Source organism: Glycine soja, chromosome 14, assembly GCF_004193775.1.
Source record: "Glycine soja cultivar W05 chromosome 14, ASM419377v2, whole genome shotgun sequence".
Classification (NCBI taxonomy): Eukaryota; Viridiplantae; Streptophyta; class Magnoliopsida; order Fabales; family Fabaceae; genus Glycine; species Glycine soja.
In genome coordinates, this window is record NC_041015.1 from 6,793,984 (window position 1) to 6,821,703 (window position 27,720).

General features: G+C 33.4%; 3 protein-coding genes across 4 annotated transcripts; 1 reads left to right on the top strand and 2 right to left on the bottom strand.

The window, feature by feature from the left end:
- Positions 1–1,298: 1,298 nt before the first annotated feature.
- Positions 1,299–2,927, bottom strand: LOC114383600. The gene is made up of 2 exons (XM_028343297.1): positions 2,534–2,927; positions 1,299–2,453 (listed from the first exon to the last, which is right to left on the bottom strand). The coding sequence occupies exons 1-2, from the start codon at positions 2,885–2,887 to the stop codon at positions 1,425–1,427; spliced, it is 1,383 nt and encodes a 460-aa protein (XP_028199098.1). The 5' UTR covers positions 2,888–2,927; the 3' UTR covers positions 1,299–1,424.
- LOC114383598 lies at positions 2,890–5,531 on the bottom strand. 2 transcript variants are annotated; one of them, XM_028343295.1, is made up of 3 exons: positions 3,283–5,531; positions 3,111–3,214; positions 2,891–3,047 (listed from the first exon to the last, which is right to left on the bottom strand). In XM_028343295.1, the coding sequence occupies exons 1-3, from the start codon at positions 4,895–4,897 to the stop codon at positions 2,964–2,966; spliced, it is 1,803 nt and encodes a 600-aa protein (XP_028199096.1). In that variant the 5' UTR covers positions 4,898–5,531; the 3' UTR covers positions 2,891–2,963. The 2 variants fall into 2 exon arrangements, with proteins under 2 accessions (XP_028199095.1, XP_028199096.1); XM_028343294.1 differs by having other exon boundaries at positions 2,890–3,214.
- Positions 5,532–20,733: 15,202 nt separating this feature from the next.
- LOC114383599 (nucleobase-ascorbate transporter 3-like) lies at positions 20,734–26,700 on the top strand. The gene is made up of 14 exons (XM_028343296.1): positions 20,734–20,890; positions 21,266–21,363; positions 21,471–21,647; positions 22,392–22,492; positions 22,651–22,726; positions 22,832–22,891; positions 22,982–23,166; positions 23,261–23,357; positions 23,577–23,663; positions 23,776–23,834; positions 24,989–25,080; positions 25,164–25,241; positions 25,326–25,486; positions 26,239–26,700. The coding sequence occupies exons 1-14, from the start codon at positions 20,734–20,736 to the stop codon at positions 26,455–26,457; spliced, it is 1,647 nt and encodes a 548-aa protein (XP_028199097.1). The 3' UTR covers positions 26,458–26,700.
- The last annotated feature ends 1,020 nt before the right edge of the window (positions 26,701–27,720 follow it).

Below are 27,720 nucleotides of genomic sequence, written 5' to 3' on the forward strand. Positions count from 1 at the left end.
TTTTGGCCATTGACAATATGTTAGATAATGATTGGAGAAAGTCCATTATTGAATATTTGGAAAATCCAATAGGCAACGTGGCTCGAAAGATCAAATATAGGGCTTTAAATTACGTGATTGTGGGAAATGATTTGTTTAAAAAGACTGCAGAAGGAGTGTTGCTGAAATGTCTAAGTGAATCAGAAGCATACTTGGCAGTTTCCCATGTTCACAGTGGGGCTTGTGGATCACATCAAGCAGGCCATAAAATGAAATGGCTTTTATTTCGACAAGGTTTGTATTGGCCTTCGATGTTAAAAGACTGCATAGAATTTGCTAAAGGCTGTCAGGAATGCCAAAAGCATGCAGGGATACAGCATGTACCTGCTAATGAGTTACACTCCATAATCAAACCTTGGCCTTTCAGAGGATGGGCTTTGGACTTAATTGGTGAAATCAAGCCTGCTTCTTCTAAGAACCAGCGTTATATTATAGTTGGTATCGATTACTTTACAAAATGGATCGAAGCAGTCCCTTTGCCAAATGTTGATCAGGAAGCAGTAATTAGTTTCATTCAAAATCATATTATTTATAGGTATGGTATTCCTGAAACAATTACCACTGATCAAGGTTCAGTTTTTACTGGACGAAAAATGAAAGAATTTGCCCAAAAAACTAGCTTTCGATTATTAACCTCAACACCATATTACGCGCAAGCAAATGGTCAGGTCGAAGCAGCCAATAAGATTGTAATTAACTTGATTAAAAAACACATTGCCCAAAAGCCAAGAAATTGGAATAAAACGTTAGATCAAGTTTTATGGGCATGTAGAAATTCTCCTAAGGAATCAACTAATACTACCCCATTTCGACTGACTTATGGGCATGATGCTGTACTTCCGGTCGAAATACATTTGCAATCAGCCAGGGTACAAAAACAAATGGACATTCCAATCGACCATTATTGGAAAATGATGTCAGATGAGTTGGTTGATTTAGATGAGGAGAGATTGAGAGCATTAGAAGTTTTGACTAAACAAAAAGAAAGAGTTGCTAAAGCTTATAATAAGAAAGTAAAGTCAAAAACTTTTAATATTGGAGATTTAGTTTGGAAGGTTATCCTGCCCATGGATAGTAAGGATCGAGCCTTGGGCAAATGGTCCCCAAATTGGGAAGGACCGTTTAAAATAATTCAGATCTATTCGAATGGTGCTTATGAGTTAGAAGAGTTAACCCCTCAGAAACGTACTTTGAGCATAAATGGTAAGTATTTGAAAAAATATAAACCAACACTGCTCGAAGTTAAAATAAGCATAGAATAAGAAAAATACTGGAAACATAAAAATGGCAATAACAGTAAATTGCCACAAAAGGGCATTTGTCAATATTACATCAAAAAGTAGAATCGAAATACAGAATTCGAAATAAAGAAATTATAAGTTCTACTAATGCATGACCAAGTCCTCATATAGTTTCTTCAAGGTGGCCATCTCTTTAGTTAAGACCTGGTCAGCACTCTCCATAACTCTCGCCTCATCTGCTATAGCTTGAGATGCGCTAAAGGCCTTCAGGCCTTCCCTCCCTTTTTCAGCAACCAGCTTCTGAATCGAATTAGCGGCCTTCTCCTGGAGTTCCTTGCGTTTGGCCTGCTCCGTCACAATTTTTTGCCTTAGATCATCGACCTGAGACAGCAAATCCGTAATAGTTGCCTCCCAGGAGGAGATGTTATCATCACAGGCTTTGATCTCAGAAGATCCTTCTTTCGCCTCTTTGGTGAGACGTTCGACTTCATGTTGAGCAGCTCGGGCTTTTTCGAGCAGAAGGATATGTGCCTGTTTCTGGGCATCCAGTCTGGCGCCATTTTCGCGTTTTTTCTGCACAGTACTTGCAAATTGGTCAATGATGGCCTCGATTTGGATAACTTTGCCTAGAATCTCATCAGAGGTAAGGGGGTTGTGCAATTTCTTCAAAAAGTTCAGGTGCCCAAAGGCAGCAGAGGGGTTCTCTTCAATGGATTTAAGCACATCTTCCCGTGCGTATTCCATGGATAACTTCAAGAGCAGAGAATCTTGGCGTACTGAAGAGTTTATTTCGGCATCAGATGAGGACGAAGCACCAGGAATCTTTTCACTTGAGATGTCGGCTTGACTTGTGGTCAGCAGGAGTCGAAGGGCTGCAGCAGGGTCTTCGTCTTGCATTTGAATGAATGTATCTTCTGCGATCCCTATGCTAGCGGAAAGCTTAGATGTCGAAGACGCCGGGTAAATGTCCGAACCTCCAGCTTCAGCCTCTTCTATGGCCTCTTCATCGGAAAAGTTTTCTTCGGATGAACTTTTTTGACTCGATCCATGAGGACTGCTGGATCCAATGCCTTGACCTTCACCCTGTTCTTCAACATTCACTGCATCCGTCTCAGGAGTGGGAGATGTTCGAGCATGTGAGGGTATTTCTTCTACAGAAACATTTTGTTGTACCTGATTCGAATTATCATGGAAAAAGGTTAACAAATAGTTTCGTATAAGCTATGATTTAAAACACATTAAGAGGATGATACCTCGACGGCAGGTTGTTCTTGTGGTGAGTCCGGTTGATCGACAGGGTTGCCCATCTCAGCAACAGAAGGAGTAGCCTCTACTTCAGTGCCGTCAATATCGGTCGAAGGTGGTTGGACGTCAACAGGTTGATTGTCACCTTGTTCTTTTGAAGGCTTGGTCTTTTTCTTTTTCTTCTTGATTGGTTCACCACCCTCAACAGCCACAGAAGGTTCAGGCTCGACCTGCTTTACTTTCTTTTTCTTTTTAGGCATTTGAGCCTGGGAATTGCCTGCCTCTGTTTGTTCAGCAGACTTGGTCGAAGTCGCAGGTAACTTTCTTTTTCTTATAAGAGGTCTTTCCTTTTCTTCCTGCATTACGAGGGTAAAGAATTGTCAGAATATAGACTTGAAAGAAAGCTATAATATTGACATTAGAAATAAAACTTGCATCTTACTCTTCGTCTAATTCGACGACCGCATGCTTCGAGCGTTTTGAAGTCGTGGTAGTATCAATGCTATCATCTTTCTTTTGACTCTGAAAAAATAAAGAAATATGAGGCAAGACGTTAAGAGTAAAAGATAAGTTCAGAAGAGTTACCTTCTCTTCTTGTTTCCCTTCTTGGATCTTCACCCCGGTGGGTTTCTTGGGTCTCACATCAGCTCGAGACGTTTCAGCACTTTTCTTCGTCATGATTGTTTTGCCTGAAAATAAGAATATTAGAAAAGGCAAAAATACATATCAATTTAGAAAGTCAAAAGTAATTTAATACCTCGAGCCTGAAGGTTTGAGCGGATATTCTCGACCGTTGGTTGTATAAAACCACTCTCAAGTCTGGAGATCATGATAGTAGTGTCTCCAACTGAACGGGTCGAATAATATTTCTCCCACCAGGTAACAAACCCCATGGTGCAGAAGTGGGAATGGTTGAACTCAAAAGGATGCAGGTTATAGTTTTCATCAAGAGAAATCTTCAAAAACTTCTTGAAAGTCTTTTCCGAAAGATTGGCCCCTCTTATGACGTCTCGAGGATCTTCGAACAAGCTTTTAGGACGGATTTGCGAGAGGCCAAATTGTCTTGAAACCAAATTAGGCTGGTATCCAACCAGGCCTAAATAGTTCGATTGAACACCTGTACGACAAGACAGGATCTGTGGATTCAAGTAAAATGACCATATTTCGTTCACTTCTTCTTCATTGTCCGGATCGACAGCAGGAAAATAGTCAGTGAACCAGGCCGGGCCAACCTCTCGACTAATGAATGGAGCATGTTGGGGAAGAAACTTGTCAAAGCTCAGAAAAATCCTCATGTACTTTAGGAACAGCTTTTGTGAGTTTTGAATTAAGGTCTTGGGGGTTAATCGAAGTGCTCTCTGGCCTTCGATCGAGCGATTTGCAACTTCTTCAGCATAATCTTGTGGGATTATTAATCCCATTTCTTGTTCGAAGGTGGCATTAAGCCACAACTGGAGAAGCCACATAGGCCCAGATACTAAGAAGGAAGACCCATCCTTCGACTTCTTCAGATCATCGCATGCCTCACCAAGCGATTCGTATAGCACTGCTAACAAGAGGCGTCCAAATCCAAAGTTCTGACCTTCATGAATTTGTAATGCCATTGGAATAAATCTTTTGGCTACTTGCAAGGATTTCGTGCAAAAAACATAGTGAGATAGCCACAGGGTTAAGAAGGCTACGTGCTCTTCATCAGAAACCTCCTCTTCGACGGGTCCTTTGTGTTCAGCTATATATTTGGAAAAGGTATTCTCCTTATATACTAGCTTGATATTGTCACTAGAATTAGTGGGGTCATAAGTTTCTCCGCTAGGCCTAAGGCCTGTGAGGGCGGCTACATCTAAGAGAGTGGGGGTCATCATACCACATTTAAATTGAAAGGTGTTGGTAGAAGACTCGAAAAAGTGCATAGCTGCTATCAGCATTTCTGGTCGATATTCAGGACCAGATCGAGAGAATTGTATCAAATCAAAGATGCCATATGTCTTCCAGAAATCCTCATACGCTTGTTCGACTCGATCAAGCCAAGGTAGGTAATCCCTATGGGCTATTGACGGGGCGGATCGAAAGAGTTTGTGGGGTTTGCTTAAACAATTAAAGTTGTAAGGCTCACTATCAAAAATCCTAGGTTCGCAAGTTGGGTAGCAGGGAAATACCTTGTTCATTGCACTCGAAAGTGATTCTTGGTCTGGCAGGGGTCCACCGAAAGCGTAAACTGTTCTTTCCACTGCGAAAGGGATCATCACCTCTGATTCCCAGGCTTCTGTTTGTTCGGCGTCACCATGTGGTTCTGGAACCACCTTTTCTCCATCAGTCCTGACTGTAAAGTGGTGCCACTTCCCAGCAAACGGAACTGATTGTTCTTGCGACATCGTAAGAAATTTGAAAGAGGATGATTCTTACGAAGGGTTTGGTAACTGATGGAATCAGTGAGTAAAAGCTTGGACTCACGGAGAACAATGGCAAAGCTCAGAGACACGGTGAGGTTGATGATGAAAGGAGTAGTAAGTTGATGTCTGAAAATGAAAAGGTTTCGCCGGAGATACAACAAGAAGAAGAAGGGTTTTGGAAGCAGAGAAGCTGAAGGGTTTTCTGGAGTTTTCTGGCGCTATTTATGGAGTTTCATTTTTAAAAGGGGAAAAAACAATATAATAATCAATGGTCAAAAATCAATCACATCAGATTTCCCTTCCGATTCCCCAGCATGACACGTGTCCCACTTTGCCTAGAAAAGTGGAATTAATGATGGGTAGTGGGAGATCGAGGCAACGGTTACACAGTGAACGTGCGATCATGACGCCGTTTCAGGAAAACTGGTAGAAGAAGAGAAAAAAAAATGTCAACTTCTCATCTTCCTTCGATCTCGAATCGAAGCAGACATTTTTTGGGGGCAATTTGTTAGCCCATATTTTTGATGAGCTAAAATATGCTCTAAATACGCATTAGATGTCGTCTCGAGTTTCGAAGCGTATTAAAGAGCAAGAATCTTGTCAGGACTTGTTCGAATCGAAAAGAGAGAAGAGGTTTTTGAAAGGGATTCCCAGGCTCAAGGAAGTATTTACGAAGTACAAGGCTAAGACAAGAAAAAGGGCTTCGAACCATTGGGCGATTCGAGTTGGCGTATGGTCGAGTCGAAGTCAAGGCAGCAAGATTTCTGGACTTAGCACAATTTCTGACAAAACTTCACAAAATCAGTTCGACTTCGAGCAATGAGGATAACCGTTCTAAGGAGCAGTTATGTGCATGTAAGGTGTACGTAGCAGGACACTTGGCATTAGGATAGTGTTCGACCGTTAGGGCAGTTTATTTTCGAATGTCTATATATAGCAGTTTTTAGTCAGATTTCGGGGTCGCAAATCATATATACAAATCCTTATACACTCAAAGTACCCAGCGTAGAGAGAAACGAGTACGCAAGGAGAATGTATGTTTGTGAACCATTTTAAGTTCCTGTAAACTTTACATTTCGAATGCAATGCAATTTACGTTTCATTTTACATAATTCCTGTCTTTTAAATGGCTCATTCGATCGAATGAACTTGTTGGTCCTTTAAATTCTGTAATTTACCTTTCCCTTGTCAAGTTACTTCCAGCATTTCGATTCTTTCAAAGAATTTTTACTTTCTGCAAACCTCAAAACCAATGAATGTTCGTTGCAACGATGAACATCAAAAGCTTTACGTTTAAAGCGAACATACAAATGGCATGCTCCTGAGATTCACTAGTTGGTCTCGCAAGCAATTAACTTAGACTAGCGATTGTTTACCAAATTTCAGCGTAAACATATCCTAAATGTAATACTGTGCTAACATGAAAGACCTCGATATAATAGATCCTAATTCAATGCACCAGAAGTTGCAACAATTTCAGCATGATTATTTTGAAGGCTTAATTTATTTTTTTAAAATAAATTAGTCTTTCTATTTTTTAAATTGTAATTTTAGTCTTCTTATTTTAAAATAGAAACATTTAGTTCTTCAATTTTGTGAAATTCATAATTTTGATCCTTCCATCAAATTTAAAAAGCGTTGATCAATAAGAAATTAATTTAATATAACTCAAATTTAGTGATGTGACATAAGATAATTTATTTAATTCATGTCTTAATCAATGTTAATCTTTTAACGTTTGGGGGAAAGAGCAAAATTGCATGTCTTTATTTTTTAAAAAAATTCTATGGTGTGCTGCTGTGCTTTATGTTTGGTTATGAATACAGTCTTCACTCTTCAAGAACTTATTATCCTAAATGTAATACTGCGCTAACATGAAAAACATCGATGTAATAGATGCTAATTCAGTGGCACAGGAAGTTGCAACTATTTACCAACAATTTCAGCATGATTATTTTCTATATGGTAGACCTATATTTTTTAACTTTAGCACCCTGATATGTGCATATTATAATCTATACAATTCAAGCATTGCATGAGGTTTGAGTCCTAATCAAGTACTTTTCAGTTAATGATGATCATTTGTCGTTTCACAGCAGAAGGATTTTTTTTAAAACAAAAAAAAGAAGTGACACATCCGCACATGTATAATGATATGAAGTTGGCATTTAAAGAAAACTACTGTCTTTTGATACTTCGGAAAATTTTGCAACTACAAAGTAAACAAATGCAATATAAACTGTTAGTATTTTAGGAAAATTGAAAGATAGTTAGTTATTGGATGATAATTGATAGTTGGGTTTAGAATGGAGTGTAGTTAGAAATATTAATTAGAAGTAGTAGATGATTTAGTGATTATGTAGCTCTTAGACAATGGAAGGAGTTTACTTTATTTTTTAAACTCATTACATTAAGATGTTATAAGCCTATTTATAGGCAAACAAGGTTGGAGGCATCATAATTCTAAACATAGACTTTTCTAGACTTTATACAATAGTCTAGAATACTACCGTCTACTTAGGTCCTAAATCTTTTTAGATTGTTTTTAACTATAATCTTATATTTTTCTAGTACATTTAACTTTTAAATGAATCATGAGCTTCTAGAACCTTTTTTCCTATTCTAGAAATTTGTATCATATTTTAACACTCTTTCTTGATACAAATTTCAGTAACTCCAAATTTAGTCCTTGGTAACTTGAACTTTGTTCTTTGATAGTGCCATTGTAAATACTCGTTCTTCGGTCTTGTAGTGCTCGAGCTAGATTTGCTTTTGCTTAGTTTCTTTGAGGTTTCTTCATAGTATATAGGCTCAAGTATAGTTTTGTTGCAAATTTCATATATGTGCACCAAGGATTTTACTCATCTTAGAGTAGACTCTGGTGAAGAATCTTGTTGTAGAGGTGACAGAAGCATACCTAAGCATACCTGCTTCTTCTACCACTTCTTGGACTTTTTTTGCTTCCCAATTCCAAGAAGCATTTTCATCAACCTCAACATCTCGATTGACCATGAGTTTCTTCATTTGCAAGTTGTAGACTTTGTAGCCTTTTGATTGTGTATTGTATCCCAAGAAGATTCCTCTTGTAGCCTTGTCTTGTAGCTTATCTTATGACCTGGAACATGTATGTAGCTAACAAATTCAAATACTCTTAGATGTTTAGCTGATGACTTTCGTCCACTCCATGTTTGAATTAGAGTCTTGTCTTGAATTGTCTTAGTCGGACATCTGTTGAGTATGTAGACTGAAATGTAAAATGCTTCTTCCCAAAATGTATTAGGCAAACTTTTTTTCTTTAGCATTGATCTAGCTATCTCCATGATTGTCTTATTCTTCCTTTGAGACACATCATTTTGTTGTGGAGAGTATGCGATTGTAAGTTATTGTTCAATGCTTTCATTTTCACAAAACTTATCAAGTTTCTAGAATATTACCGTATACTTAGATCTCAAATCTTTCTAAATTATTTTTAACAATACTCTTATACTTTTCTAATATATTTAAATTCTAGATAAATCATGAACTTCTAAAAACTTCTTTTCTATTCTTAAAATTTGTATCATATTTTAACTTAAACAATTTACATGACAGTGAACATCTTGGAGGCATATTAATATTAAGTTCTAAACGTTTGGCACTTGTCTTCCACCCCTTTTACCAAGAGGCACATAACAAGTAATCACAGTTCACAATGCTTATCACTGATACCAACCAATGCCAATAAACGCCAAGGAATTTTGTGCGTGGTGACTTCATTTTTGCTGAACTCTGCATTTAAAAAAACTCCACACCAACCATACCATAATGGAAACCCAGCCAAAACATAATTGTTGGCAAAGGCTTTCCAATGTCTGTCTTATTGTGTTGGATAGACAAAAATTCGCAGTCAGTTTCTACAAGGATAAAACTAAATGCATTTTCATAGGTATTTTTAATATTTTTTTATCAATCAAAATTAAAATTTGTCTAAGGAATATAGTTCAATTGGTTGAGTAAGAGTGTGTGAGTTATTATAAATTTTCAAGACCCTATCTTTGATTCTTAAGAAAAAAAAAATCAAAATTAGAATCTTACCTTATTAATTTGCATAATAAAGATTTTCATTATCAACGCAGATTACATAGATGAAACTCTAATTCTTATTAAATAACAGTATTACAAGCACTTATAAAATTGCTTTTAAATTGTCCTTTTTATGATCCCAATTGCAATATTAATGGAAAATTGGAAAGAACAGAGAGAATCAAATCTCTTTCAATATACTTAAGGTGACGAATTTAATTAGATGGAATTCCCATATTTTTTGAGCAAGCAGAAGAAGACAAAAACAAAAGGTCATACAAAGGGATTAGGAACTTGAACATCAAAGGATGATTGGGAGAGAGGGACCAACAACTTTAAACCCCGTGATGTTGGAGTCCTTGGTGGTGCTTGTTTGTTATAGAGGTTTGAAACCGAGCTAAATGAATATGTTGCTAAGTATCATAGGAAGCTAGAGATGACAATTGAATTTGGACTTAATCGGTACTTAAAAAAACTATTCACACCGGAAAAGGAAATTACTTGCCACATAGATGAGCTTTTATTTTTTTTAAGAGACCACATAGATGAGTTTAGGTTCAAGAATTTATTGAAAAAGAAAAAACAATAGGAATCATTGCAGGTTTTGGATACTTTAATATCCACCTGTCCCATACCGACACAATATAATTTAATATAACAAATTTATATATTTTTTATACAAAATTATAAAAACATTCAGCAACGAAGATATATTATTCATGTTGTTTATGAATAGTTTGTATATTATTGTTTTTTTGGTGTTAAAACATTACAATGTGTATTGTAGTGAATTCCTTTATTATGTTAGGCATTAATTGGGTTAAGTTTTGTTCTCATGTGTTTTATAACTAAAGTTTGACATATCTTTGATTTGAATATATTTTTAAATACAGTTAAGTGAATTTTTTTATTGAACTTAATTTTTGGTCATTTTTATAGTTACTTTTAATACTAAAAAAATAGTTTTTTTTTATAAAAAAGAAGAAAGAAAGAGCATTTAGTGTAGAATAAATAGACAGAGTATAATGTCAAAAATTGGCCAAAAGTCTTCCCTTGGTCCACGTTTTAATATTAACGTCAAATTGGCAAAAAGAACGTGAAAACACGTATTCTTGCTTCAACACGCAGTCAATAATAGAAACACGTAGAGAATAACATATTTTCTTTATTTTACAGTCCTCTTTGTTTCATAGATCCACAAGATGATCATCATTAGTTTTCAGTAAGTAGTTTCAGAACAACACAGATAAATGTTAACCGTCAATATCTACTTAAATTTATGAAAACTCTATTTGAAGCTATACATATTTTTACTTCAAACCTTTACATGCAACAGGTTATTGGTCACCAATTCTGATCATTGGATTATTCAATAATTAACCTGTCCATAGTTGGAAGTTATTCACTTCATATATGCTAGATTAGACATGAACCCATTAAAACAAAAGAGTTTTTTTTTTTTTTTTTTCATTTCTTCAAATGTAGCGTTCTGATCATTATAAGCGCAGCACCAGGAATTCATAATGGATAAGCAGCAAAGGACCAGTAATGCTGTTGCTTCTTCCTCCAACTCTTCTTCTATGGCGTCTTCTAAAAAATATGATGTTTTTCTAAGCTTTGGAGGAGAAGACACTCGATCGCAGGAACTTCAGGGGCCATCTCTATAAAGCTTTGAAGGATGAGAAAGTCAACACTTATATAGACGACCAGCTTAAGAAGGGAGATGAAATCTCATCAAAGCCATCGAAGATTATCGTGTATCTATTGTCATCTTTTCAGAGAAATAAGCTTCATCAAAGTGGTGCTTGGGTGAACTCAGCAAGATTCTGGAATACCAGAAAGTCCAAGGACAGATTGTAATACCAATATTCTACAACATAGATTCATCCCATGTGAGGAAGCATGCAGTCTGGAAGCTACGAGCAGACCTTTGCAAAACATGAGGGAGATTCTAGGTGCAACGACTGGAAAGATGCTCTGACTGAAGCAGCCAATTTTTTTGGGTGGGACTCTCAAAATTTTAGGTAAATAAAAGGAATTGAGAGTGCTTAACCTTTCTTAAAGAAAAAAAATGAGAAAGACATTGTATTGTTTTAAATCGAGTTTGTCAAATTTGATTCTAAGTTGAGCATACTTTCATAGTACAACACCTTTCATGGTAGTTTGTCTTCTCTATGTTGTTGAATTTTCATTCTCTAATGGTATTTTTTGTTTCTTTGTCTACTACACTACCATGCTGATCATAGATTATGTATAATCATTTGTATAGTTCATTTTTTTCTTAGATTTTTTTTTTACGTATAACAAATCATTTGTTTCTTGGTTGTCTTTTTCATATGGCAAGACTGAGTATCATTCGATACAGAATTTTAACTCATGAAAGTAATTTATCAGATAATTTATTTTTTTTAATCTAAAATTTATTATTTAGATCCTTTTATAAAATATAAATTTTTGAAATTTTAAAATAAAATTTTAAATAACTAATAATGAGAAATTTTAATTTCCTTTTAAAAAGTGAGAATTTGAATTATTTTTTTTGATAAAAAACCTTTCAAAACATTCACTTATTTCCTTTCTAACTTTTATCCTCTCTTCCACTTGAAAGTTTTTGAAATTTTATTCTTTAATTCGTGACTCTTCCCTCTCACATGATCCTCTTCTTCAAGAATTGAACTCACTGAGCGTTGATAGGGTGCAGGCGTAGGGGACACGTAGAACTGCACCCACTAATTAGGGGAGCAGTCGTCGTTGCTTCTCACGTGGCAAATGTGCTCGTCGACATGGATGGTCTGGGTCATGCCTTGTGCCATTGACTGAATGTTGTGGTCGGATGTGATGGTGTACGTGTGACCCGGTTCTCTTACGACTCTTTATATCACATTAATATTTTTTTCTTTGGAAACACACCAACCGTATCTTCTTTTCTCTTTGCATTAATTTTATTTCACCGTCATAATTTTAATTTTTTTTATTCAAATACAAAATTTTGAAAATAAAATAATTTTAATTAAAGTATTTAAAATTTTTAGAATTTAAAATTTTTCAAAATTTTAAATTTCTTCTTCTAAATACACTAAGATCATTGTTGAAGATGTGTTGAGAAAATTGGCTCCAAGAACCCCTGACCAACGTAAAGGACTGGTTGGGATTGAGGAAAATTATCAACAAATTGAATCATGGTTGGAATTAAGGAAAATTATCAACAAATTGAATCATTATTAAAAAATGGGACAAGTGAAGTTAAAATTCTTGGAATATGGGGCATGGGTGGTATAGGTAAAACCACCCTTGCTGCAGCTTTATATGACAATCTGTCGTATGATTTCGAAGGGCGTTGCTTCCTCGCAAAATTAAGGGGAAAATCAGACAAGCTTGAAGCTTTACGTGATGAGCTTTTTTCTAAATTGTTAGGAATTAAAAATTATTGTTTTGATATTTCTGACATAAGTAGGCTTCAACGTAAAAAAGTTTTCATAGTCTTGGATGATGTGGCTACCTCAGAGCAATTAGAAACACTAAACACTGATAAAAGAATATGATTTCTTGGGACCAGGAAGTAAAGTCATTGTAAAAACAAGAAATAAGCAAATACTTGGCCTAACCGATGAAATATATCCAGTCAAGGAGTTGAGTTCTCACCACTCTCTTGAACTTTTTTGTTTTGACTGCTTTTGGAGAAAAACAACCAAAAGAAGGATATGAAGATCTATCAAGAAGAGTAGTTTCCTATTGTAAAAGTGTCCCTTTGGCTTTAAAAGTTATGAGGGGAAGTCTTAGTAATAGAAGTAAAGAGGCATGGGGAAGTCTTTGTTATCTGAAATTGTTATGAATTTCCATTGATTCCAACAACGGAAATTCATAAGGTACTAAAATTAAGTTATGATAGCTTAGATTCTTTCAAAAAGGAGATATTTTTAGCCATTGCATGCTTCTTCAAAGGAGAAGAGATTGGGTAACAAACGTACTGGAAGCTTTTGGTTTCTTTCCAAAATGTGGGATAGAGGTCCTTTAGACAAATCTATCATAACAATTTCAGATAACAATTTGATAGAAATGCATGACTTGCTACAGGAAATGGGTCGAAAAGTAGTTCATCAAGAATCTGATGAACCTAAAAGAGGAATTCGATTGTGTAGTGTTGAGGAAGTGTATGACACTTCGAAACGCCTGTTACAATTTTGACTGCCCAATGACCAATTTGATCCCAAGGTAAGGAATAACCGGTTACACCAAAAGATGCCGTCAATACAGCCAAAACTTTTGCTAATTATTATTCTAAATTATGTTTCTCAGGGAACTGATGTTGTCGAAGGCATATTTTTCAATTTGCATCAATTAAATGGGGATCTATATTTGGGCTTTGATTCCCTTGGAAAGATAACTAACATGAGATTTCTTCGAATCTATGACTGGCAGTGCAAACTAAACCTTCCTAATGATCTTGAGTCATTGTCTAATAAATTGAGGTACCTTGAGTGGATTGGATGTTCTCTTGAATCTTTGCCACCTAACTTTTGTGTTGAACATCTTGTAGAGTTATAATGCATCACAGCAAGCTTAAAAAGCTTTGGGATGGGGTTCAGGTAAGAATGTGGCAATACGTACTCCATTTTCTTTCAATTTTTAAACGTACACGACAGACTACTAAGTGGTAAATGTTTTGTGCTGGCTTAAGTGCTTTATGTATGATTTTTAGCTTTTTCTTTTAGTTAAAGCTCATGATTATAAATTTAACAATTTTTGAACAATGGTATGCATCTTTCTTGTTACAGAATCTTGTGAATTTAAAGAAAATTGACCTTGAAGACTCCCGAGACCTGGTTGAGATCCCAGACTTATCTACCGCAGAAAAACTTGAAACATTAATTCTTAGATGTTGTGAAAGCTTGCATCATCTCCATCCATCCTCTTTATGTCTTCCTAAGCTTACATGTTTGGACTAAGGGATTGGGTAAAGATGGAAAGCCTCAATCTCCATTCAAAATCTCTCAGAGAACTTAGTCTTTGTGGTTGTTCATCTCTCAAGAAAATCTCAGTGACATAGTGACATCAGAGGAAATGACAACATTAGATTTATTTGGCATTCCTATAAGTGGATTATTGTAATCAATGTTATCTCTCCCTAAGCTTACATATTTGGGGTTAAGTCGCTGCAAAGAGATTGAAAGACCTGACCTTCATTCAGAATCTCTCAAAGAACTTCATCTCAGTTGTTCATCTCTCAAGAAAATCTCATTGGCATCAGAGGAAATGACAAAATTGGATTTAACTGGTACCGCCATATGTGCATTGTCATAATTAATGTTTTCTCTCCTCAAGCTTACACATTTGTATTTGATAAGATTCAGAATGATTAAAAGCCTTAACCTTCATTCAAAATCTCTTAGAAAACTTAATCTTAGTGGTTGTTCTTCTCTCAAGGAAATCTTGGTGGCATAAGAGGAAATTAAAACATTGGATTTATCTGGCACCCCTATAAGTGGATTGCCATCATCAGTGTTATTTCTCTCCAAGCTTACATATTTAGGTTTAAGTGACTGCAAAGAGACTGAAAGACTTGGCCTTCATTCAAAATCTCTAAGAGAACTTAATCTTAGTTGTTGTTCATCTCTAAAGGAAATCTCAGTGGCATTAGAGTAGATGACAAAGTTGGATTTAACTGGCACCACTATATGTGCATTGTCACCATCAATGTTGTATCTCCCCAAGCTTACACATTTATTTTAATATAATGTTGTATGATTGAACGCCTTAACCTTCATTATATTCAAAATCTCTCAAGAGAACTTTATCTCAATGGTTGTTTATCTCTTAAAGAAATCTCAGTAACATCACAAGAAATGAAAACATTGGATTTGTCTTGCACCTATAGTATTACATCATTAGCATTTATGTTATATGTATCTAACGATAGATGTTTGTGTTTTAAGTAACCACAATGTGATTGAAAGACTTATCCTTCATTCAAAATCTCTCAAAGAACTTAATCTCAAATATTGTTCATGTCTAAAGGAAATCGCAGAGGCATAAGAGGAAATGACAACATTGAATGTATCTGGCATCGCTATATTCGCATTGTCATCATCAATGTTATCTCTCCCCAAGCTTACATCTTTAAGTTTAAGTTTAAGTCACCGCAAAGAGATTGAAAGACTTTACTTTCATTCAAAATCTCTCAGATAACTTAATCTTAATTATTGTTCATCTCTCAAGGAAATTTTAAGGAAATCTCAGGGACATATGAAGAAATTGGACTTACTTGGATGCAGAGAGATTGAAAGTCTTAATGTTCATTCAAAATATCTATGTGCAATGAGACTAGATGATTGTTCATCTCTAAAGAAAATCTTTGTGACAAAAAAAAATGATAAAATTGGATTTTTAATAAAAGATTTTTTTACTATCATATTAATAATGATTTTAATGGATTAATAATATACTTTTTCAACTGTTCATGTGGTGAATAAAAGTTAAATTCGAAGCTATGCTTAAAAAAAGTTAAACTCAAATGATTACTGTTTTATTTAGACTATAAAAAAATTGATAATCTTCTCCAAAACCTTTGAGAGGGGAACCTGGAGTGTACAAAGATTCTCTTGCATATTATTCATGGCCTAATGGTTATGACCCATCTGAGTCACAATGTTGATAATCTCAGTACGGTATTACCAAATTCGAGTTATTATAACGTGGTGGTGCAAAGATTGTGTGGGGTTTGGTTGATTTCAACTTTTCAATTCAGATCAGAAATCAGTAATAAACAGTAGGTTGTGGTACACATTGGCCGGTTAAGGTCGGTGCCTTAATTATGGCATTGGCATTACAAATTTTAATATATATAATTAGGGAAAAATAGATCGAGTACTATACTACACACATAACTGGGCACGTAGTAGTTCCAAGTCCCCACGGATCACATGGTTCCCACGTGATGGCTCGACATTTTAAATCCTACACGTAGTATCTGCCTCAGCATAAACACTGCAATCAATTTCCTTGCATGTCCTCCACCTTGCCATCAAATTACCACTGCATGTGCAATTGTGCATGTATGGTAAAGTACTAATAAAATGATTAAAATAGTGTTATTAGCAATACATTCTCTATATATAGATTATAAGATTAGGAGAAAATCATAAGATGTAGAACCCATGAAGTATGCGACTTCCTATGAATAGGAAAGAATGTTTAAAAGAGTATCTTAGAAAATATATTCAGGTGCATGCAGGTTTAACATTATGGGACTAATTGCTCTTATAAGATATTTTTTTGGATGAATATAGAAAATTATAACTAAGAGATAAAAGATAATAATAAATTAGTATTAATTTTATCATTTTTTCTTTTAACTTTTACTATTTTGTTCCTATAGTACTAAAATGTAGTAAGTAATTTATAAAAGTTTATATAAATAATTTAAATTTTTCATCATAAAATTATGTATATTATAAAAATTTAAAATAGAGCAATTCATTGTCACTGTAATCTCTTCATTTTACTAAACACAATTATCATCATTGTAAGAAAAAACCTCAAATTTAATATATAACCGAATTATTTTAGTATAAAATATTGTAAATCCATTTAAAAATTAAATTGGTTTCTCAAAACTCGTGGTTCAAACAAACAGTTAATATTTGATTCCAATATGGAAGAGTCGGAAAAAAGAAAAAAAAACCTGGTGCAACTTTAAGTTAAACAAGACAATTATTGAATCATATAATATGGATTAATTCCGGCCTTTGGAGGGACACCTAATACATGATTATGATTATGATTATGGGCAAAGTACTCCTTTATTGATAAACTCAAAATTCTTTATTTATTTATTTATTTTTTTGCGGAGAGACAAGAAGATAAGAAAATTTTCACTAAGAAAAGAAATAAGATAAGAGAAATGATTAAAGTTGTAGGAATGCTGTATGATGAAACGTTAGTTTGTGAGGTAGGATGTGAACGGGTACATACTTTAATTGATTGGTGTTTGTTTTGTCTACCAAAACAAATATATGCCAAGCTTTTGCGATAAAATCTTTTGAAAAAGTTGGCCTTCTTATTTGATTTCTATTGTAGTATTAATTACTGGTGCACTTTGTTTGGTTCGAGATTAATTGCATTCCTTGATTAAGATTTGAATAAGTTGATTAATAGGACAAATCTCATATTAGGAAGTGGACCTATACCTAAGTAAATTCATCATGAATGGAAAAAAAATAGTAAACCGATTAATTTTCAAAACGTAATTAATTAAACTGAATTTCATCCACAATTTACCATTTTACTTTTTGTCCAAGGACTCAACATCTTTCATTGTATAAATTAATAGTAAGTATTGTCAAATGAAAAGTTATCATATTCATTATCTCAAATTCTTTTATTTTTTTTAACTACATTATCTCAAGTTCAAAGTCTAATTACTTATCATAAGACAAACTATAAAAAAAATGCTTTTGAGAAAAGTATAGCTAAAAAAGTTAAAATCTATCATATTATAGGCGTATTTAAGACGTTGACAGGCAAAATGCTCAAATATACTCAAAATCATTATATACAAAAAATAGGATATATTTGTTAAAGAATTCAATATAAAAAAATATGACTTAGCTAGGTTAAGATAGCGTTTGATATAGAAAATGTTTTAACATTTTTCAAGAAGTAACATAAAAAAGTAACATAAGAATAAAAAAGTTTCAAGATTATAAAAAAATGAATGTAGAGGTTTTTATAAATGTTAATTTAAAAATATGTGAAAATAAAACTTTTTGCATTCATAAGTAAAAATAAATTTGTCTCGCAATAATAAAATTTTATTAGAAAAAATCATATTTTTTTTTAAAAAAATTGGGCATTGAATAAATATATTTCATATTTTTTTAAGAATCTTTGTTATTAAGAATTTCATTCTCAGAAAATTGATTAAATTAATAATTATTTTTTCCTGTACCAGATGCCACTGAAAGATAAAATGACATTTAAAAATGAAATTTAAGTATCAAAAAGTTTTTTTAAATACCATAAATTAATACATTCAACTTTTTTATGAATTATAGGTATTTTTTATGGGAAACAATATTTATGAAATTAAAGATTATTATAAATAATAACTCTCTAAATATTTAACACAATTATATATTTTATTAGTTAGAGTGAAACAACTTTTGGTCTCAGTAATGAGTATCATTCAATTTTGTGATATTGAATTATTAAAAATTGTGTTATTTATAACTATTCTTTAAACTAAATGATCATGATTTCGTAACAACAGCTGATAAATTCAAACTTAAAATACTTATAAATTTAGACCAAATTTTTTGTTGTAAAAGTATAATGCCAAAAGGAAATGTAATGTATATATTATCAAGATTTCGAATAAAGTTTACTATCATTATTCCTTAGGACAAGTTGCTTTTTAATGGGGTAGATTAATCATTGATTGTTGAATATTCCAGGAAATGGATAAATTACTGTTTTTTTTTCCGACCAAGATAGATTACTTTGTTAGATAGCCTTTAATTAATTCAAAGGCTACGTTTAGCTGTTCGTAATAACTAATAACAGATAATTAAGATTTGTATTAGATTCTGAAAACTTCTAATAATTTCGTTAGTTATTTGCTTATTTTTAAATATTTTTTGCACTCAATTAGGAAACCATCTTAACACATCAAACAATGGTTAGTTTAAGTGAATGAGGATCGGACTCTTGAATGAAGCATGTGATTAGGGATTTTAATTATGAATAAACCATTGTTGGAATAGGATAATCCACCTATTAATGTAGTCGAGGGAGTTCAACCGATAAACATATTCCTTTACAATCATATGTGCAACAAAAAAAAATTGTCATGAGACGTAATATATAAGTTAAATCTCATCATAACTTTGAGAGTGTTATTATGCTCATCTCACTTATTAATGACTTAAATAAACTTTAACAAAAAATAATCTCATTCATATATTTTTATTTAATCTAAATTTTTGTATCATTAATTTTTTATTTAATCCATTATTATTATTATTATCACCACTATCAATAACACAATCATCATCATTGTTATCATTATCTTCATTATTACTATCATCATGAATGGATCATTATTTCTTTTGTCATTATCACTATTATCAATCACAACAACTAGTTATTGAGAATAACGTTAATTATAATGGTAAATTAAATAAACAATTAAGATTGATAAAATGTTGGATTAAATAAAAATTAGATTTTTTATACAATTTATTAAGATTATTAGATGATGATAAAATTAACGAAATATGATACACTTATAAAATTATACCGATATAATTTATTCAGTCATGTATATATCAAATGAATAGTTAAGTTATTCTATATTATTATTATAACTATTTGTTTCAAGATTAAACAACAAGAAAAAACAATTAAATGACTAGCCTTTAGTATATTTTTTTTATTTTCTACACTAATCTCCTTCAAATTTGAAAACATTATCTTAACATTTTCTTTTGTTTTAAAATATTATATTATCATCCTCTTAAATTTTACGCTAACATCACTTCGGAGAAGTGAATTTAATAATTAACAAAATGAACATACTTTTGTAATTACACAAAACTTTAAAAAATGTTATTGTAATTTGCTCAAACATATAAAATATGAGGGAAAATTGAGGGAATTTAGACCGAACTGTTAACCCTTGAATTCATGGCTGCCAAAAATGGTAAAAAAATGAAGACAATATATATTTTTATGCAATTTATTTAAAATATCTTGAAGAGAGAAGAAAACTCAACGAATACGACTCTGTCACTGTTAGTAACATACTTTGACTTTGATTTTTACAGAACACATCCTTAAATACATACCAAAAACATACTTTAAGCATGATTAGGCTCTAAACTAACCACTATCAGTTACAACTGTTTCAAATGACCAAAACCTTGTATGGATATTTCGAAATTTGACCAAGAGTAGTTGTTATCATTGCTCACTACCTGTTGTTGACTGGTTTATGGCATTGTGAAGAAGTGGCGTGGACCAGAATCGTTGAGCCATGAAACACATGCTTGACCAGAGTTCAATAAGTATTTGGTATGGTAACTACATTGCAAATTTGGAACACAGAATGGCATAATGGTAATTTGGAAGAAGCAGAATGCAAAGTGTGTGAGGAGGTGTGAACACCTCCAAGATCGTAAGTAATTAAATATTTTAATGTAAAATAAAAAAAATTAATATGAATTTTGAAAATAAAAATTGTATTAAATATTTTAAAGAACATTTATAATAATTTTATCTGTTTATATAGAATTATCTCCAACGAAGGAGGATATATTTAATTTAAACTTAAAAAAACACTGCAGATCAGATCCACGCGTTCAAACCCATACTTTCTCATTAACTCCATGTCCATCAATTCAAAATGAAAAATAAAATATATAAAGAAAAGAAGGGAAAAATAAAAATACTTGGCTCACAAAACGACAACCATAAAACGCTACCTTAATAACTCCTTCCTCACTGTTTCCTTGTACTTTTCTGGAAAAACAACTCTTTACTTAATTACTTAATTAATTATAAGCCCCCTTATTTTTCGAAATGAGAAAGAGACTCTTCTCACACTTCAATTAATTAATTTACTTTACTTTTCTTTCCTTTGTTTCAAAGCTAGCCATCCATTCTTTCAAAGCCTTGTTTGCTTCCTTTTGATTTCTCTGCTTTTCAATACACAACACAAAAGCTCTCTTTTTTTTCAAACACTCTTCGAGAAAAATCAGATGGGTGAAGAGCACCACAACCATCCACCGCCACCGGTTCAGGCACCTCCGGCAGGTCCACCACCGCCAAATCTAGCACTTTCTAGAGGCCCCGTTTGGCATCCAGCTGAACAACTCTCGCAGCTTCACTATTGCATCCACTCAAATCCTTCATGGCGTTAGTCTCTCTCACTTTTTCATATTTTTTGTGTGTTATAAGATGGAAAAAAACTTATCTTTGATGTGAAAAGCAGTTAGGAATCTCGTGTTGTAATAAAAAGTTCTTTTTTTAAACTCAGTTTCGTGTGTCTCTATCTATATATTATATAGCTTGGTTTGTTTGCAGATTGCTTTTTGTTACCTTTATTCCACTCTGATTTTATTCTCTTAAGAAAAAAAAAAGGTCCTTTGTTTTTTTCTCTTGTCAGCTTTGTGAATCTTTTATGTGAAAAAAAAACTTAATTTAATTGTCGGATTCAATCTTATGATTATGATGCTGCATGCATCTTAAAGCTTCAACTTTTGATTGCACAAGATTATTTTTTTTTGGCAGCGGTGGCAATTCTACTGGGTTTTCAGCACTACATTGTGATGCTTGGAACAACGGTTCTGATTGCAACCACACTGGTTCCTGCAATGGGTGGGGACCATGTAAGTGAAATTTATAATTTATAATATAGATTATAGTACTATATATTCTCCTTGCTATAGTATAAAATTATGGTATAACAATGTCAAACTTTGCTATTTTTGGATAGGGTGACAAGGCTCGTGTGATTCAGTCATTGTTGTTTATGTCTGGGTTGAACACACTGCTTCAGACTTGGTTTGGGTCGAGGCTTCCAACGGTGATGGGTGGATCATTTGCTTTTTTGCTTCCAGTTTTGTCCATAATCAATGATTACACAGACAGGACATTCCCTTCTGAGCATGAGGTTTGTTTATGTTGCTAATAGCTTCTAACTTGCAACTTTTGATGATATACTTTATTTATTTTTAACTTTTTTGTTGTTACAAGGATGTCCATTCAAAAAGTAAAGCCGAAAAAAGCCTCCTATTTGGTTTTGAAATGAAAGCAAATGAAGAGTTGCTTTTGCAAACTCAATTTGCAAAATGAAGTTCATTCAAACTTAAGTTTGTAAACTTTAATCCAAACATGCATGTAATTGCTGATGGAGCTTACTTTTGCTGAATTCAGCTGTACTACTACTAGGATATTCAAGATGATCTTCTTTATACCTTTATTTCTTTGAAAATAAATGCTAAGGAGTGCCTTAAGGATGCTTGGTTAAGGAAAAACAGTGGAAGGTTTTTATTGGAATGTATGGCTTTTATTGTTACTGATGCACTCCCACCATGGTTTCCAATAAAAGCTTTCTATTTATTGATTTTTTTAAGCCGTGAACTTAAGAAACTTGTTAGCAGAATCTTAGTTTCTTTCTTTTTCTTTTATTTGTTTCAATGCGATATCTTCTCTTTGTTCAAGCGTTATTTATCTTATACTTGGTTTAATTCAAATGGTTGTTCTGGGATTTTGTTGCTTTTCCCTTTAACTGAACATGTTCTCACTTCAGTTTGGATGGTGTATGCTTGTCTTGTTATTTCTTAACTGAATTGCTTTCTCTAATATGAAAATGGTGAATCAAACTGCTAATGAATTATCACACTGGCACTTGTAGAGGTTTATCTACACAATCAGAACAATTCAAGGATCCCTTATTGTTTCTTCTTTCGTCAATATCTTCCTTGGGTTTAGTAAGACGTGGGGAAATTTGACAAGGTAAACTTGTGTCATTTGCCTGTGTTGACTTGCTTTCCCTTTTTATTCTAAGTTCATGGTCTATGTTTAAAGCAGTGTTACAAGCTTCTTGCTTTAGTTTTTTTTATCATAAATTATTAATTAATCTGTTGGTGATTTTTCTTTCTTTCTTTAATCAGGTTGTTTAGTCCCATAATCATTGTACCTTTGGTATGTGTGGCGGGTCTTGGCTTGTTTGCCAGGGGCTTTCCATTGGTAAATGTTCCTAATGCCGCTTCCTTGAATAAAGGGGTTATTTATTATAAAAAACATAATATAAATAGTAAGAGTTCATGAACTCAACCTTCTTCTTCTATGCAGGTAGCAAACTGTGTGCAGATTGGATTACCTATGCTCATTCTACTGGTCATAACACAACAGGTTTATATCTTTTCTGAAACAATTTCTCAAGAGTTTTTTTTTTTTTTTCTATTATACTAATGTGACCTTTTTCTTCTTCTGGCCTGACAGTATTTGAAGAGGCTTCATCATGCTGCTCTTCAAGTACTTGAGAGGTTTGCTTTACTTCTCTGCATTGCTGTCATCTGGGCATTTGCTGCTATCCTTACTGTGGCTGGTGCATACAATACTGCTAAATCACAGACCCAAGTGAGCTGTCGCACAGATCGCTCGTACCTTATGTCTTCTGCTCCTTGGTATGTTCAGAAAACAATCAATTCAACAGTTTATTTGAGTTTGAGTTCTCCTTCTGGAACTTCATAATTACAATTAAATTTGTTTTTATTTCAGGATTAAAGTTCCGTATCCGTTCCAGTGGGGTACCCCCATATTCAGAGCTAGTCACGTCTTTGGGATGATGGGGGCAGCACTTGTCTCTTCTGCTGAGGTCTATCACTCTATCAACAATTTCTTAATATTTTGGATTCTAAATATAGTACTAATAATTTATATGTTCCTTCTCAATTTTTAGGCATTTGACAACATTGCCCAATGGAAAATGATCTTAACCTTTTGTTTTTTGGTCTATATACCATTATTTACATTCATTGTCATCAAACTGATTATCTAATGTGGAGCATTTTTCTTGATGAAATTTTGAATGCAGTCAACTGGTGCTTTCTTTGCTGCAGCCAGGCTTTCTGGTGCAACACCACCGCCTGCACATGTGCTCAGCCGAAGCATCGGGATGCAGGTGAATCCTGCTTCTTAACAATTGATTTACTTGTTCTTTTACACTGTTGCAAGATCTTCGTATGCATGTAACATTTATCACCGACTTCTGTTTTTAACCCTTCTAAATGCAGGGCATTGGTATGCTGCTTGAAGGCATATTTGGTTCCATTGTTGGTACCACTGTATCTGTGTAAGAAAGCAATGTCCTATGAACTTCTCATGTCCCAAAATTGCAATCTTTATCATAAAGTTTTGCTTCTTTGCTGTAAAGTGTCATCTGCTTGTCTATTAGTTTTTTCTTGTTGGTTTTGTGGGTAATAGCTATTATGTCCATGGATGGAAAGTTAACTGGGGTTGAATTTCAGCTTTATAAAATTTTAATTAATATTAAGAACTTGACACATATCAGGTGAACCATTTTTAAATCTTTCATCAATGATTGCTCTAGACAACTAAACTTCTTAAGACCCTAAACCTTCAACTGAGCATTTGGTCATGCTTGCATATCTAATGATTAATGGGATGTGATGAAATGGATAAATTTACCATACCATTATTTTGATATTCACAGTGGAATGGAAAAAAGCTTTCTTTCCATTATTTTGGAAACTGAATGAAATGGTAAGGATATTAGTAAACAATAAGTTATTTCCATCCAATACCCCAATTTGTGGGGAAGACAATCAAGGTTTTTTGTTGGAATAGATACCACCAAGCTCCATTCCATTCCACCTTATTTTAATCAATGCAAACAATAGCTACTTAAGTCATTCCATTCCACTATCAATCAAAACATACCCTATAGCGAACTGTTGTTGGAATTCACAAAAAGTTGTGAAAATAAATTAGGGGCAACAGAAATTTATGCTTGGTTGTTGTGTTTGTTACAAGATTTAAACTAATTTATCCATATGTGATGCTTTTCCTAGATCATGAAGCCAAGGAGAGTTTTATTTTTTGTTTGAGCATTTTGTACCTGTTACTGTTTTCCTTTGTCTATTACATCAGAATGGTCTATTGAATGGACTTTCTAAGCCCACCTTGCCTACGTGTGGAAAACGGAAACAAAGTGGGAGAGGGGAGAAATAAAATTTACAATGTATCTAGTGTTCTGATATAATCCACTCTTACTCCTCCACCACTTACATGCACACCCTAGCTTTGTATGGTTAATATGTATTATACACATTTTTTGATTTATTTGTTACATTGGATAGCATGTATATTTATATTAAATCTTAGTTTTATAGAGTTAGAGCCTTTGCTAACTTCCAATAGCAAGAGGAATATTAGTATAGATTTGAGATTAAGAATTCTGAAACTAATCTTTTTTTATAATTGCAGTGAAAATGTTGGCCTACTTGGTCTGACACACATAGGGAGCCGAAGAGTAGTGCAAATATCATGTGGTTTTATGATCTTCTTCTCTATTTTTGGTACTATATTCCACCTGAAACACGTGGGTAGACTTTCCTTCCAGTTTTTACATTCCTGGTGTAATTATTTCTGTTTCTTTCAGGGAAATTTGGAGCCTTTTTTGCATCGATTCCCCTACCGATATTTGCTGCCATATACTGTGTTTTATTTGGTATCGTGGGTAGGTGCTGCTGCTATTATTACATAGATGATAATTTTGACCAATAAATGCAAGCCTTTTATTTTATTGTTAATTTTTTTGCAGCTGCTACTGGGATTTCTTTTATACAGTTTGCAAATACCAATTCCATAAGAAATATCTATGTTCTGGGCCTAACCTTGTTCCTTGCGATATCAATACCACAATATTTTGTCATGAACACTGCACCGGATGGTCATGGTCCAGTTAGAACAGGTGGTGGATGGGTAAGTGACTCTTCGAATATCTTATTTCTACATTCCCTGTGATTAATTTGGCATATAATCTTTCGTGAACCCATAATTAAGGTTATAAATGTTTGTAACTTTGTAACATGTTGAAGATTAGGCAAATGGAACAATTAGATGCTACCTTTTATTTAGGAAATAATTTCTTCCAGCAACACTATATTGTTAGATCAGTGAATAGAAGTCAATGAATTGTAGAAGTTCAGGCAATATCTTAGATGCAATTTACCAGTCCCCAATGTGAAGAACGAATATGGCTCCACCTGGATGGTTTTGCCCAATATCATTCACTTGGTCATTTTTCCATTTAAAGACAGTGAAAAATAATATGAAAAAAAAGACTAAAATGAATAACTTTTTACAGAGTTAGGGGCTAACTAAGGGTTTTTAAAATCTCAAGGACTAAAATGTCCAACTGGTATATTCTCAAGGACTGATGTAGGGGTTTACTCCTTTGGAGAAATTTGGAAACATACTTCTCTAGTATAATTTGAACTATGAACTTTGTTTAAATTAAGATGTATTTAGAGATTTTGAAACTGATTTGTAAAATAAGTGATATTCCTTCTAAAATAAGATTCTTGAACTATGAACTATGAACTATGAACTTTATCAAGTGATTTTCCTTCTAAAGTAAGATTTTTGTTCAACTATTTATATGCCTGATATCCTACCCATGTAAAATGCATTTATCTTATTGGTCTTTACACCTTGTTTTTGTGTCACAACAGTTTAATGACATTTTGAACACCATATTCTCTTCTGCCCCAACTGTGGCTATAATTGTTGGGACTCTTGTTGACAACACACTTGAAGGCAAACAAACAGCTGTGGACAGAGGACTTCCATGGTGGGGTCCTTTCCAGAATAGGAAGGGAGATGTTAGAAATGATGAGTTTTACCGTCTTCCTCTCCGGATAAATGAGTACATGCCCACCAGATTTCTCTAAAGTACTCTAATATATGCTACCTGTACTTAACCCCTTCTGCGAACTTAATTAAATTCTCATGTACAATGAAATGACCCTGTAAAATATGGATAGACAAATTTTCATCATTGGCCAGCCAGCAGCCAAATTTTACCTTGTATAAATGGATTGACATAGTAATTCTTTGGATGAATTGCTCTCTAAAGATGCCGAAATTACTCTTAGGTAGATTATTTTAAAATATACTCCTTTTTTTGAGATAAATGAGTTGCTGTTTAGGTTTAGTCCTTTTGAATATAAATTCATGAGTTGCAGTTTAGGTCTACTTAAGACATGGAATAGACTATAGAGCATACGATTGTCAGTATCAGGATTATTAATTTTTTCTAGATAGGCATCAGGGTTAATATTTTATTCTTTTAAATCAAAATCTATATCTATTTATAATTTATGAGGTGTGATTTGTGAACTCATGCATTGTCGTATTATCTCTTCGTTTGCCACATATATTTACTTTTGTCATATTGAATGGTGTCACCTCCTAAGATCTACCCACCCATCCTTCAAGACTTATTTTTATCATTTTATGATTTTTTTTTTATCATTTTATGAAGGGTATTCAATCGAAGCGAATTGAGTTTCCTAGAATTTTAAATTTGTGTGCAATTTTCAATTTCCTCATTCAAACACACTTAATGTTGTATGCATTTATTCCATTCCAGTATTATAGCCATTCTTGCACGATTACTTTATATTCCATTCCAATACTTAAAATTCATTAAGAATTGTTTCTATGTTAAAACGATCTACTTTCAAGTCATGCTTATCGTTAAGTTTGCTACATGTCAATTGGTTTATGGGTCTCATGTATATAAGTAAGCCCTTTTTTGTTCTTATCCCTTTTCATTCTAAACATGTTTTGTATGATTTATAATTCAGTTTGGCTTTTTCAAAAAAAGGTTTGCTACATGTCAAATCTGGTCATCTTGATCTAGCTTGTCCATCTTTTAGCTCTTAGTCTGCAAATAAATTAGCTTTGATCTTCCAATTCTTAAAAATCATTAAAAAATGCTGCTATGTCAAAGTGTTTAACCTTCACGCCTATTATGTTCATTATTCAGTTTGTTGCTAGAGGAGTGCTATATGAAATAAGGCCAATAAGGCCATGTTCATCTTTTAGGTCTTGATCACCAAATAAATCACCTTTATTATTATTATTATTATTATTATTATTATTATTATTATTATTATTATTATTATTATTATTATTATTATTATTATTAT